This window comes from Zonotrichia albicollis, chromosome 7 (assembly GCF_047830755.1).
Source record: "Zonotrichia albicollis isolate bZonAlb1 chromosome 7, bZonAlb1.hap1, whole genome shotgun sequence".
NCBI lineage: Eukaryota > Metazoa > Chordata > Aves > Passeriformes > Passerellidae > Zonotrichia > Zonotrichia albicollis.
In genome coordinates this window covers 16470462-16485423 of record NC_133825.1, presented here as the reverse complement: position 1 = coordinate 16485423, position 14962 = coordinate 16470462, and the positions used below count along the sequence as shown (strand labels likewise).

The following is a 14962-nucleotide window of genomic DNA, read 5'->3' as shown; positions in this document are numbered from 1 at the left end:
TCCCATGCTCCAGGCATTTGCTCAGGCTTTACAGGGAGATTGCTGATTTTAGATTCTGGTTCTTTTTTACATACCAAATGAACAGTGACTAGAAAAATAAGTGCCCCCTTTGTCCTCCTATGTGCAGTTCCAAAATGGTCCTTTCAATCCACATGTTCTGTTATTTCTGTACAGAGAAACCATCCAGTGGTGGGGGAGTGCCCAAAGCAGCTGCCCTCCTCCTGAGGAGCAGTGTGTAGAACTCCTGTGCTGCTTTATGGGTGTGCTGGAGGAGCAGCCTCCCTCTAACTGCAGCTGTAATAAGCTTGCGAGAAAGCACTGGATGTTATCAGGCCACTCTTGTGTGCTGGAGTGGTGGGGAGGATTTTTCCGCTGCAGAGCAGCAGCTCATGTGCACCCCCCTGGTGACTGCAGGGCAGGAAATGGGAATGGGTGTTGGGAATAGTGCCAGGAACTCTCTGCTTGGGCAGTGCCATGTTCAGTCCTGTCCTTTCATACTAGTTTTTCCCCCATTGCTTTAAATTCTTTCAATACTACTTGGTTGTTTTTCATTTTTGTCATTATAGTTAATGGAGCCTTCTTTTAAAGGCAGAAATACTGCAGTATCTTTGGAACCCCATCTTACTTTTCACTGTCACAGATTTCACTTGTCTCACCCTCTTCTCAGTGCACAGAGGGCTCACTCAGGGAAAGGACCTCAGGAGATCAGCTGGTCCAGCCTGCTGTTGAAAGCAGAGTGTTATCCATGGCCTCTTCCAAGACATGTCAGACTTCACTGTTTGCTTTTTAATTTTATCTCTTAGAATTTCAACAGTAATGGGAAATTGAGGGGGTCAAATAAAGCAACAGTATGTTAAACTTAGGTATCAAAGGAAGCTGCTTGCTGCACTTCATGCTGCTGCTAGTCTGTAATACTTTCTCTAATGTTGGCTGTGATTATGCCTCATTGTTTACATTCAGCACAGGAATGCATGGCCCATCTTTTCCAATAAAAAATTGAATTTTCTTTAGCCTGGCTTAGGTTTCCAGTTCAGGTGTCAGCTAATGGAAAGGATGTTGTGTTTTGTTTAAGAAAAGAAAGATAAAAAATAAGAACATTATGGGTACATACAGACAAAATTAAGGAATTATTTTAGAAATGCTAATGCAGATGTAGTGGTGGTGGTGTCCACTGCCTACTGCATCCATTGTAAGATCCATGTGCAGTTACCTGTCCTGGCAAACATGGGCTGGCTTCTGCCCAGACTGCACAGCTGCAGGGCTGGGAAATGCAGAGCTCCTCAGCAGCAAATGGCTTCATGGCTTTAATGGGAATCTCCTCCTGCTGGGATTGCTGGGTCACACACAGGAGTCAATGCTTATGGATGGCATAAACAGTTTTGACTCACATACTGCTTTAAATGTCAGTTCTTCCCAGTCTAGGGATTAAATTACATTGCAAGTGTCACACATGATTATGCTTTTAATTGTTCACAGAATTACTCTTCTCATTCAGAAAGACAGAACCTTCCAGAATTATTTGATAGCTCTGGTTTAGTGGCTCATTGGAAACTTAAGCACATAACAGTATTTTTTCTGGAACATTAAAATCTTTGCTAAGGGTTTTTTTTTTTCTTAGAGTGAGAAAAAGTGATGTGTATTCCTTCCTTGCCATTTGGTGCTTACTATCTAATACCAATTATATTCCCAGAGAAATGGAATGAATATTATGCTGTTAAAATGGAAGGACTGAATTACTGGAACCAAAACCGGGAAGCACAGTGAGGTGTTACAAATCATGGACACTCTATTACAATATGCCTGCTGCCATGGGGCTCACTGGAGCAGGAGCAAGGCAGGCCTGGAATGGATGGGGACTGCAGCTCCCAGAGCACAGAGTGCTCACCCAGGCTGTGCTGGTGCTGTTCTGGCCCTTGGCCAGGCTGCCTGTGCTTCCCTTCACTGCTGCTCACTGTAAGGTCCATCCGTGGCCCAGCTGAAATTTCTCAGTTGCCATTGTCACTGTGGAACCTTTTATCTGGAATGATGGATCTTTTGAGTGTGGTGCAGAAAAGCAGTGAGGTACATCACAAGTGTGTTCAGAATGGCACTGGGCTTCAAAATCTAATGGGAATATGTGTTAGGCTGTGATCTGAGTTCTGCTGGCACAGAGAAGGGTGGCAGTGCTGGGGTCTGTGTCATTCTGTGCTTTGGGTCCAATCTGGTCCTCTTGTCATGCATGTCCTTGCTGATAAAGTAGTGTGATGGTGGACAGGGTTTGGGATTAATTGGTTCTTTATTGCTTCCCTGAGTTCTTTTGGTTTCTGTTCTTAGAATTCCTTAGGATTCCATGAGCATATTTGAGTTCAGGTTCTGCTTTTAATGACAGCTTCCCTCCATTTTTGAAAATTACTATTGCTTGCCAGCTTGAATCACTTGTTTCCTTTAAAGTGTGCTCAGGGCTGGAATGATGAAGGGAGGTGGACATAAGGAGACATAGTGACAACTGGGGAACTGACTCACAAAAAAAGAGACCTTGGAAAAAAATTCTTCAGAGAATTGAAAAAAAAAATCCTGCACTGAGCCTGGCAAGTTGAAGATGGTATCTGTGAGTGCTTTTCATCTGAAAAGATTCTGTGGAGGTTTATAAAACTGATGCTGCCTAATTTCCTGAGAAACCCTGTCACTTACAGCCTGTTCTTAAAATAGAGACAGAGGAGTTCCTTCATTGTATTACCAACAAAATCAGTGTATATGAGTACTGAAGGGAAGTGTGTTGCAGCAGAGGAGTGCTGTGCATCCTCTAGCACATGGGTTGGGTTGAAATTGCTGTTTTACTGCACCATTCCTCCAGTGCAGCCTAGCCAACAGCAACAGGGCCTCCAAGGTAATTGCTATAACAGGTACTTCAATTATTAGGAAAGTGGAGCAGTAATATTAATTTAAAATTAGTTTATTACTCTGGGTGCCTTGTGATCCTGGTCTTCAGGAAGTAGTCATCATAGAATTACAGAAAATAGGAGAAAACCAGATTATTTAGCAAGTTGAACATAATTCCTTTCAAAAGTAGAAGCCTTCCTTCTTGCTGAACATGGTCCAGCATGAAATAGCACATGAGAAATGATCATATGGGCCAGTGTGATTCATACCTCTGCCTGCCTTTTGCCTCCTTTGTGGTCAGTGTGCGGTTTGTGCATGGAGGAGATCAGATCAGATCAGCAGGTGCCAGCTGAATGTTGGTTGCTGATGTCTCCTCAGAATGGGAACTGGACCCTTCTGCCCTGGTGAGGAGCAGTGTGGCATCCCAGCTGAGCAGGGCAGGCCTGGCTGGCACACAGAGAGGCTCTGCCAGCTACACTCTGGGATGCTGTGGGTTTGGGAAAGCTGCACTTCAAATGCATAAAGAAACAAGCACGAGACTTCTGGAACATTCAGCAAATGAAGAACAGACATGAGGAATTGTGTGATGTTTTAGTGAGGGAATGGTGAGTGCAGCACACAAAGGCAGAGCCACTGGAGTACCTGGGTTGTGTGTTAGAATTGATGTGAGGTCACACCAGTGCCCTGGATGTGTGGGAGTGTGGAGCTCAGTCTGGCTGCTCAGAAGGAACCAATAAAGCATCTGCTTGTCACCTTGGTGAGTGGAGCCAGAAGCAGAACTTCCCCAGGTTTTAAGCACAGCAACATCAGTGGAATTAATTTACCAATTCTGGGTTTTGCAGCTCATCACTTACTGCTGAAATGGAGCCAGTCCCCCAGAGAGATGAAGTCTGAAATTGTGTATGCCTAAACTTTGGCTTTTCTTGGTGGTTCCATTCTATTAATACAGCCTAAACCTTGCATCTTCCACCTTCCTCCATCTCAGACTGGGCTGCTTGGTTTGCTCATGCAGTTTATGGGAAACTCACAGGTCAGAAATGAGGTGACTCACCCTGGTTGTCCTTTAAGTGCAGAAAGGGAGTTATTTTTTCCTGAATGAAAAGATCATCCTGTCGCTGCTGTATTGTTGGTCTTGTTTCCATGTTTGGGTTATTAAATAGTGTGTTAAATTGCTCCATGCATTTGTGGAACATACTGAATTTATAACTCACAGGACTATTTTCTCCCTCTAAAATTTTCACATTTCTCATCTGGTAGAATAAAACTAAGATGAAATTTTAGGTGGTGTTTAGTTCATTAGTAAAAAGCTTCTTTTTCTCCTGATATTTTTCTTGCAGAAAGCTCAGCAGGAAACGCTACCTGGAGCCTGGCTCTGGAGATGGCAGGGTTCAGTCCTGCTCAGGCAGTGGGATTGCCAGATAGCTCAGGGCTTTGGCAGGCAGCCTCTACCTGGCAGGGCTTGGCTTGGGCTGTGATACATTTCTGCTCCTTTTTTGTTTATTCTTGGCTGTGTTGGTGAGCTCTGAGATTTATCTACTGCCTGGGCAGGAAAAAAGGTTGAGCAGCATTAATTGCTAAAAACTACCATGCTACACAAAGAGAAGGCAAGAGGAAGGATTGAAATTCCTGTCAGGGAGCATTCAGCAGCCCACACAAGCAGCTTACCACACAGGTGTAGCACAGCATTCTTTGAGGGCTCGTGGTGCTGCATCGTAGGCATAGCTGTGCATTGTCCTGCCTCACACTGTCGTGTTTCTCTTTATCCTCTTCATTTCTTTTCCTTCCCCTCCTTTTGTTAATTTCTTTTCTGTTTTCTCTCCTTTTACCTTATGGTTTGTCTTGTGTTGTTTATATGCAGGTTCTCTTCTCATGCCTCATGCTAAGGTAGTGTAAGAATTGTCTTATGTGAAGCCCTGGCCTCCCCACAGGGTGCCAGTCTTTTTGGAAAGGGTAACTAATGCATAAATTCTGATTTTTATCTGACCTAAGATAAATGCAGCAATCAAATACATACCCTAAAGATACTGACCTAAATGCAGCTCAGGATTAACTTCAAATAATTCCCAGTGTTCATTTGTCTGACCTGTTCTTAGAAATATCCACAGCTGGCAACTAGAGGGTTCCTTCAAGCAGTCAGTGCCAGTCCATTCCCTTTAGAAAGTTCATCCTTGAATCCACTCCATACATCTCCTCATGGCCCGTTAAAGCACTTCATGTCCATCAGGATGGGTGATCTCCTTCTTGTTTCCTGTACACCTAAAGTTTGGGTTTGCTTTGGTTTTTTTGCACATCATGCTGATGCTTTCTGGGTCCTTCCTCTGGGAGGTGCAGTGCCCAGCACTTGATACAGAACCTGCAGTGGGGGCTCAGGTCTCAGTTGGAGGGGGGAAATGTTTCATGAGCTTTGCTGTCTTTGTGCCTGCAGCTCCTTACAAAAGTCTGGTTGCCCTTGTTCTCAGGAATGTGATGCTGCTGCATCCTCTCCAGCCTGTGCTCCCCTGTAATTCTTTAGTGCTTCTCTTGCAAGTATGTACCATGTGTGTGGTTCTCTCTTTGCACTTAAAAAAACCTGCCCATATTCTGTTCTGTTGTTGTACATCTTTTAAAATCTATTGCCATGGGATAAAAATATTTCTATCAGAAGTGGCATCTATCAGTGCCAGTTACTGATAAATTTATGCTTATGGTTAATTTTTGTTTAGATTTATTAGTTCTTTGCTGTTCACTTAGTGTTCAAGTCAGATAATACTGGAGATGTCTGAAAGACTAATTTCAGCCTATGCAACCAAGCAAGGTTTACTGAGTTGCAGCTGGTTGCAGTAATTCAGCTTTGTAAGTACCATAGTTTAAAATGAGAGAAGTGGGGTTTATGTCCCAAAATGAACAGGGAGAACCTCCAAAATTCCCTAGCTGTTCAAGCACTCTGATTTATTGCAGTGCAATGGCCAGAGCATTAGGAATTCTGACCTGTGACAAAAACCACCAGATGTGTTAGTCCTGGTTAGCCCAGGGAGCAGAGAACCAAAGGGGGGAAGCAGAGAAAATGGGATAGCTGTTTTCACTGATGTAAAATGTCATACAGGTCTGGAGAAAAGCTCTGTTATGTATTCATAATGGATAGAAACAAAATAAACTCTGACTACAAGGGAAGATTCAGTTTGGACATGATGAAAACCAAATTTCATACATAAGATTTTGGTCAATTTTCATGTATATTAAGGCTCTTGTGTTTGACTTGGTGCCAGTTTTATCTCTGTCAGTCTGTTAGCAGATGACAGAGTTGTGTTGAGTCTCTCCTGTTTCACTGGCCAGAAGAGGCTGTCAAAGCTGCATATTGTGAAAAATGTGCAAAGTACTGATCTGAATAACTTTCTCATTTGATGCCTTAAAGGGGAGGATTCTGTACTGCATTTCACAGAACTTGTTCACAAAACCTTCCCAGATGGAAGAAGTAATTTCACATACAAACAGGAATTTTAGCATCTACAAAAATTCTGAGAAAATCATGTAATAACTAATTTGTTCAGAAGCTAGATCCAAACCAGTGTTCTTTGAGGGGCAGCTGTGTGTTTAATTCTGCTTTGCTTGGAGAGCCTGCTTGGTAATGAAGGCTCTGAGCCTCCCAAAGCTGAATGAAATGAGTGATTTGGGACATGTGAAGGCTGGTTTGCACAGTGATGGGTTCCTTAATTCCGTGTCAGCTGGCACTAAGCATTCACCTGGACATTATTGGGTACTGAATGGCTGGGGTGGGTGCATGTGTGTTCTGGGCATCTGAAGCCTCTTGATAATTAAAAGCAGGAATGAAAGTGATGGAGACAGAATTCATGGCTGGGATGGTTTTATTTCCACTGTCTGAGTGTCTGGGTGGAACAGCTCCTAAAGCAGAAATTTGTGCTTAACAATTGTCAAGCTCTGGGTGGGAATGTGTGGGAAGGATGGCAGCAGTGGTCCCTGCACTGTGAGAAGCAGGCTGTGCATTACAGTGTGCATTTCTCAGTGAGGTTTGTGGTGGACAGGCTTGCTCTGTGTGTCTTTTCTAAGGGTGATGTGTCTTACTTGAGCTCAGAGGGTCGTTGGCACTGAAGAGGCTTGAGCAGATGTTGAGGTTGTGGTTAGTAATTTCATCTATTCCAGTTTGAGGAATGCACTTATCATTGGCAACCTTTTGCTGAGGAATATATTAATCTGTCCAAGGGAATTTTTTAGTGTGATCATTTAGCATAATTCATGTAACAGAAACAGATTGAATTGGCATGTTAGAAATCTTTGCTGAGGGGGCCACCATTGCTCAGGCTTTATTCAACTGATAAACCTACATTTCTTGTGGATTTCTGAATTGTCTTGTCCTTTCTGAGCCCTGAAATGTTTTTAACATAGCCAAAATGAGATATTCAATATATTGATGTATTCCTAAAGCAGTTTCTTTCCTGTATTTCATCTGCCTGGAAACAAAGGTTTGCTTTTGGCTTTGGTATATACTCTCCTCCACAAAAATTGAAGGCTTCTGGAGAGGAAAGGGAGATTCTGCAGGAAGGCAGACTCTATTACATGGTTTAAAGTATAATTTGAACACTCTGGTTCTCAGAAGCGGATTTATCTTGCCACACCTCACTCCATCCCAGGATGCTGTGTGAGCACTGTTGGCTCCTGCCCAGTGTTCTTTGTGCCAGTGACAGCCAGGCCATGACCCTCCAGGGACTGATGGCAGGCTCAGCAGCCTGTACTTGGCCACACTGTTCCTCTGGCCTGAATTAAAAATGGAACCATTATGAATTTTCACAGAGCAAAATGCAGGCACCTCTCTGGTTGCCTTTGAGGTTAGCCAGGCTGACAGTAAAGATGTTTTTGTTTATCTTTCATACACACAGTTGAGAGAGAGAAAGCAAAGTCTAATCTCATTTTCAAAGGTTGAGGTGATGTTTAGAAATCTGTTTCAAACACAGTTAGGAACTGCTCATATATAAAGCCATATATAATTCGCTTTATGAAGATTACTAGCAAAAGAACAATGGCTTAATTTGTCACAGACATCTTTTATGAAAAATCCTTTCCTTAGGATTTTTCCTCCTGAGAAGCTGAGAGGCCTCAGGAACAAAATGTAAACAATGGTTATCTGCTGGTGTGCAATGCAACAGGTGCATCTGTGATTGGGCTCATGTGGTTGTTTCTAATTAATGGCCAATCACAGTCCAGCTGTCCAGACTGTCTTGGTCAACCACAAGCCTTTGTTACCATTCTTTTTCTATTCTTAGCTAGTCTTCTGATGAAATACTTCTTCTATTCTTTTAGTATAGTTTTAATATAATATATATCATAAAATAATAAATCAGCCTTCTGAAGCGTGGAGTAAAAATTGTCGTCTCTTCCCTCATCCTGGGACCCCTGCAAGCACCACCACAATAATTCATTTTTCACAATCCATTTTTAAACAGCTTAGCAAGTATTTCCATTATAAATGAAATGTCTTAATTAGCTTCCCACTAGATGGAGCAAATGTATGTCAACCCAGCAGAGGAAACAGGGAATACATTTTAGATAGCTGAAGAACAAATCACTTTACTGTTCTATTCTTGTTAATTATTACTTTTCTGAGTTTAAAATGGAAGCTTCTAAGCCATGTGGTGATTTTTCCTACTTGATAAACATAAGCAAAGGCTGTGCTTTGTGTGAAGCTGTGTATCAGTTGTCATGGTTCTCATGGGATCAAGGCAGGGGCTTGGGTTACAGCAGAGTTGTGTGATTGTAATACCTGTGTTTGATCTTATTTTATTTGTAGGGATTTGAAAGTCTTCTTTAAAAGTTATACCCAAAAAAGTGCTTCCTTGAAATAAAATAACTGGAAAAAAGTAAAGAAGCTTCCAGGTTCCCAAGTGACTCCTCAGGTAACCTAGTGAAGGATTTGCAGCCCTGAAATCTGAGCAACTTTCTGGTCATGCTGTAGTTTATAAAGCTGTCACCTGCAGGTATGGAGAGGGGCCTGTGGCAGAGTGTGCCAAGGGGCACAGGGCAGCAGGGAACTGCACAGGTGTGTTCTCCTGGCACTGCTCTGGGAGTCCAGGGGTTTGGGATCCTTCCTGACACTGCTCTGGGAGCCCAGGGGCTTTGGGGTCATTGCTGACACTGCTTTGGGAGCCCAGGGGCTTTGGGATCATTGCTGACACTGCTCTGGGAGCCCAGGGGCTCTGGGATCATTGCTGACACTGCTCTGGGAGCCCAGGGGGTTTGGGATCACTCCTGACACTGCTCTGGGAGCCCAGGGGGTTTGGGATCCTTCCTGACACTGCTCTGGGAGCTCAGGGGCTTTGGGGTTACTCCTGACACTGCTCTGGGAGCCCAAGGGCTTTGGGGTCACTCCTGACACTGCTCTGGGAGCCCAAGGGCTTTGGGGTCACTCCTGATGGACTGCACCAGTTGCCACCTGGCTGAAGTGGCCAATAGCTGCCTGTGTCCCCAACAGCCCAGACTGGTCAAGTTATAGAATTCCTACGTTTGTAATTAGTTATAAAATTATAATTAGGATTATTTAGAACCATGAGCCTCCAGGCCAGCTGTCAGCCACCAAAGTTTATAAATCTCACCCTGCTCGTGCCTTTGGACCCTTTTGGCTACAATGCTATTACTAGATGGGATTTTCAGGCAGCTGTCAAGTTTCCCCCAAGTTTTTAGAGTTAAGGATGTGTGCAGAGCTTTTGTGCAGCATAACTAGGTCAGTATTTGCTGGGGTAGATCTCTCTGAATTGCTGTGGGCATTATGTGAGAGTGGCACACATACAGAGTACTGTTGGGGAAAGGAAACGGGAAGTAATGAAAATAGGGCTGAAATGCACATTCCCAGTACAAAAAATGTAGCTTAGGATAGGAAGCAGGTGCTAAAACTGTGTGCCAATTTACTTAGATGTGCCAACCTCACAGTTTTCCTTTAAAAGGATTTTCAGAGGGAAGTACTCAGAATTTGCACATTAAACTTTCCAGTTATGCTCCTCAGCTCAGACCTTCTCTGTCTCCTGGCTGGTTGTTGGGAAGATGGTTATCCTCATGTGTGCCCAGTGAAGCACAGGGAGTCAGGTTGTTGATCTGCCTTGCTGTCTCTAATGGTGATTAATTTTAACTTTTTTGGTCTTAATCTCCTGGAGCAGAATGTTCTGATATGACTTGTGAAACAACAAACAAAACCTCCCATCATGCAGTAGCAACACAGCAACTTCTGCCCCATACTGTGGGTTCACAGCATTTCTGAGTTTTAAAACATGTACTCTTTATCCTGTAATATCTTTTATTACTGAAAATAGTTTCACCTTTAAGTGTCCACTTATTCTCATAATTAAATTGTTTTCACCAAAGTTTTTATTTTCATCGATCTCAACAGGAATTCAACTTTAATATCTAAAAAAGTTTTTTTGCAGAATTTTCTCTGTTAGTAACAAGAAATGTTTAGTACCTACATTTGAAAATGAAAATGTGTACAGGCTGTGGCAGGATAATGATTTTACTATTGTTTGATGATAAATTCCTTGCCAGTGCTTGGTGATATTACTGCTATCAAAGTCAGAATTCTGCTCTCTGTCTTAATTAGCATTTGTTGTTGTTTTGTTAAAAATATCCCCAATAATGTGGTATGCTAAAGATACCATTTTAATGGAGCTGCCAAGAATGGATTTCAAGAATAGGCAGGTGATCATCTTTAACAGAGGGGATGGTATTAACCATAGTATTGATATGTCACAATATTTACAGATTAGGAACATACTATTTTAATTTGACTTTTATGATGTAAGGTTCATTGTTCTCAACACTCAACTGCTTTTAGCAAAAACTTGATAGGTACTGTAAATGACTAGATAGCAACAATTATGCAAGGTTCTTACTCAGCTGCTCAGAAAAGATAAACAATGGTTTCTTGTTCTCTTTCTAGTGCATCAAAACTCTTGCTCTGGCAGTGTGTCACCTGGCAGAATTAAGTGTGAGATAATGGTTGTGTTGTGACTAATACACAAAAATATCACTCAGTAGCTAAATATTTGCAGAGCATGGTATTTTTGCATTTGTGACACGTGTGCTGTGGTTTGTTACCCTGAGTGACGTGCGGCCTGACAGGATGAGATGTTCAAATCTGGGTGTTAGGCAAACGTCCACAGCAGAATTGATAATCTCTTTAAACCATTGTGTGCTCACTGAAGGACATAATAGACCAACTCTCATCCTCCTGGAGTGCATGCAAGCATTTCTGCTGCTGCTGTGGGATTTACATAGCACAAATAACTGCATTTGCAGTGGTAAAATTAAGACATCACTTATCAGCTTAGCTCCTGTTAAGGTGTTAGTCTGCTCTGCATTTTAGTATTGATCTGTGGAAAAGAATGACTGATGGGGCTGTTGAAACCAAGATAAGATAAAGCATAAGAGCATATAATGACAGTGTGAAGGTTTAATTGAATGTTAGATAAGAGGAGATAGCCTCCTTTCACACTCTGATGCCTGTTTGTCCATTTATGTTGTGTTTTTTTTAGATTTTAGACCTGGCTCTGCATTATGTTCTAGCAGCTGAAACCTTTTATTGGCAGGATTGATGATTCCATTGGTTATATGTGACCTTTGCAAGCAAATGATATAAATAAAGTTCTTTGGATAATCACTTTTGAGGGGGTTTTCATAAAAAACTTTGTGTTGGAGAAGATGCTGTGAAACTTAGTCAAACAAGTTGTTCTATAAAGCTTGGATTAAAAACCAGAGAAATCAAAAAGCCCATTTCCAGCCAGTTTAGAAAAACTGGCAGAGATCTAAAGACTAGGGGCAAGCCCTTGGTTTTATTAATTATTCTCTTTAAAATCCTCCTAGAAAGCAAATTAAAAGGTTTGTCGTCAGAGAGTGGTTTTCATTTCATAGATGAAAAGGTAATTCATATCCTGAAATCACCTGGGTGCAATAATAATGACTTGCTGTTGTGGCTTGGAGTTGAGTACCAGCAAGATGTCAAATTTATCAATATTAGACTTTGCTATAAATATGACTTTGAGTCCTCAGCCTGAGTCTTCAGTAGCAAACCCACTGAGAATGCAGATTTATTACAATCATTGTAAGAGAAGGAGTACATGCTACTTGTGTAGCTTGTCAGCCACAGTAATGGAATTACAGCCTAGAATGGATGTATAGGAATGTACTTGAATGTGTTTTTGTCAGGATCACCAAAGGCTTTTCACAAGGGACTGAAATCTCTTGCAGCCCTGGGCCAGGTGTGCTGCCCACCCTTGTGTCTCACTTCTACTGCCAGCTGCTCCATCACCTTGTTGGTAGTGTAAGCTGCTCAGGCTTCATCTTGGAATGAATTTCTCCCCTCCACCAGCACTTCCAAGGGAGACTATTCAAGAGTTCTGCTCCTGTGGCCTCTGGAAACCTCATTTTTCTGTTCAAATTTGTTTCTAAACTCCATTTAGCACTGTGTTACACGAGTCTGTAGGCTGTTGCTGACTGGAGTCCTCTGCTTCATTTTGCCCCTCAGCATTCTCCTTACATTTACTGGAAATCCCATGCTTTGTATGTCTCACGGTGAATTTGCCATTTATGTCTTGTATTCATTGCATCACAGAGTACAGTGCTCAAATCTCTCCCTCTTCTGTCACTTGCAGTTGATAAGATGCCTGTTAGGAGTCTTAAACAATACTCTCAGCTTCCTTGCATGCTTCTCACTCCAGTCCTCCAGCTGTGCTGTTCTCCCTGTGCACAATTTCTGTTTATTGGTGCTAGCACACTATTTTGTGTTGCAAGCCCTCATGTTCGTGCCAGCTTAACCATACAGTTGTCAGGCATTCCTTTTGAATGGCCACGTGTTGGCACATGGAAAATTCATCTCAGCAGATACAGGTGTGTCTCAGGTACTGGATCATCAGAGCAGCATGAAAAAAAACCCACAAATTTTTCTTTGAATTCCATAAAAGAGCTTCCAAGGAGAGAAAACAATTGAGTAAGAAAGAAACCCTGTATTGGAAGTGTGGCATTCTCAGGTAGCTGTTCACCCAGGAAGGAATGGTGCTTTGCTGCCATCAATCCAACTTTATGATCACTGGGGGAAAAAATTCCAAACTAGTTTTATTGGAACCCAATAATTGCAATGTGGTATTTAAAATTGTAATTGTAACCCAAGTATAGTTTAAATTTAAAAGGAATTATTTTTGCTGTAAACTTAATCAAGGCTTTTACCTGCCTGAGGGAGTCAGTGTAATCCTGAGAAGCTGAAGTTACTGTGTTTTAATATCCCTTGTTATTGGTCCTCTAATAAGAGTGTCCCTTAGTGTTTCAATTAAAGGGAGTTTGTGATAGTTTTTTTTTTATTGTAGGGATATCCATCACCACCAAAATTTCATTTTGCTTCCATGCTGCAGCTTTTTCCAACAACTTTTGTGTGGTAACAGCCTTTGGCTACTGTGGAATTCTTACTAGGTCTAATTCCAGCATTAAAACTGAGACTTCAGAACAGTGTTAGTCTTTGCCTGAAAATAAGATGCTCCTTTCCCCCACTTTGGCAGTGTAGCTTTCTGCTTATCTTTGTGCCAGAAATTGATTGCCTGTTTTCTTGAGGAAGTTTAGCTGTATTTGTCACCCCCAGCGTTCTATTTCTGCCAACTTGTGCACCAACACTGAGTTATTTCTTGCAGTGTTATCTCATAGAAATGATGATTTTCTTTAGTGAGTGAAATGGTCTGTGTGCTGCTGAAGCAATGGAGGGCTGTTTGAGCCTTGTTTCAAGGCTGCTGTTGAGCTCTGTGATTTGTGTACCACCCTCTGGCCACAGAGGTTCTTTCCCAGAGGACACAGATGGACACAGGTGGATTTACTCAGGTTACTGCAGTGCCATTACAGTGCCATGGACCCAGAAATAAATGACAGAACCCTGCAGTGTCCCTCTTAACAGATCTTCTTTGTGTATGCCTTGGCAGTAAAAACATGAAGGTGAGAATATGCAGCAATTCTGGATTAGAAACATTATATTTGACTTGACTGAAAATTGGGTAAAAGTAATGGCTGGGTTTCTTTCTGCCTGTCTTTTTCTAAGGCTATCTGATAGTCCTGGTCTTGTCATGTTTCTCTTGGAATGTCAGGCTTTTGGGGCACTCAGAACATCAGGATTTCCCTCTAATTGGAGCTCTAGATGTCAAGGTGGTGGTAGATCTGTCATGAGCTTTGTAGAGCTTGGTTCTGTGTATTTTTGCTTTTTATTTTTGTGAACTTACTTGATAAAGGAAAGTTTCTTGAGTGCCCTATTGCATTGGCAGAACCAATAGTATTTTTAAAGTGATTTGTAATCCCAAAAACCTTGTATGCTTCATTGTGCAGTGTTTTGGTGATAGAAGAAACTTGCTTTTAATGTTTTATTTAGAATCCTTTATAAAGTCATGTTCAGCGTGGGTGTTTTGCTGTGTTATTTATTATAAAATTCAGAACTTCTGCATGAAAACCCTTTTCTTTTAATAATATTTTGGTAAGAGGGAAGCAGTAAATAAATCTGCAGATCTGGATTATATAGAAAATTTCCTGTGGTAAATGAAACAGAATCACAGAATCAACTGGCAGTGTGTGTGACTAGAAGGAACAGACAGTGGCATATTAAATAATGCCATGTACAAAAATAGCAAGTTAAGGATGATTATTTTTTGTGGTTGCGCAGGAGCTTGTGCTGCTCAATAGAACTGGTAAGTGACACACTCACAATCCGTTCTTGTCACATAAAGGTTTTATTGTGAGACACCTCTGCTAGCAGCACCAGAATAAACCCAGAGTTTGGTGAGGGCTCCACCGGGGCTGCTGGTGTTTGTCAGACCCAACAGGAGATGTTTGACACTTGCCATTAACCCTTTGCTGCCTTTCCCCAGACGCCCGAGGAGCTGGAGGACGTGTCTGACCTGGAGGAGGAGCAGGACACCCGGAGCCGCACCAGCGCCCAGACCGAGGGCAGGACGGACCGGGTACGTGGGGCAGGGCTGGAGCGGCTCTGCCAGCGGGGAAAGGCCGCTCTGGGAAGCCACTCCACAGCTGGAGTGCTCTTGCTGCCAAAACACGAGTAGCAGTTTGTAGGTTCTTAGTATCAAAATGTACTAAGATCCACTAA

General features: G+C 42.3%; 1 protein-coding gene across 5 annotated transcripts in view; it reads left to right on the top strand.

Moving 5' to 3' along the window:
• Positions 1–14962, top strand: part of CTNNA3 (catenin alpha 3) — a 410743-nt gene that overhangs the window by 337079 nt on the left and 58702 nt on the right. For all 5 annotated transcript variants that reach the window (XM_074544396.1, XM_074544398.1, XM_074544395.1 and 2 more), the window contains one exon: positions 14727–14819. In XM_074544396.1, the coding sequence (XP_074400497.1) occupies positions 14727–14819 (93 nt within the window). The remainder of the gene's footprint in view (positions 1–14726; positions 14820–14962) is intronic.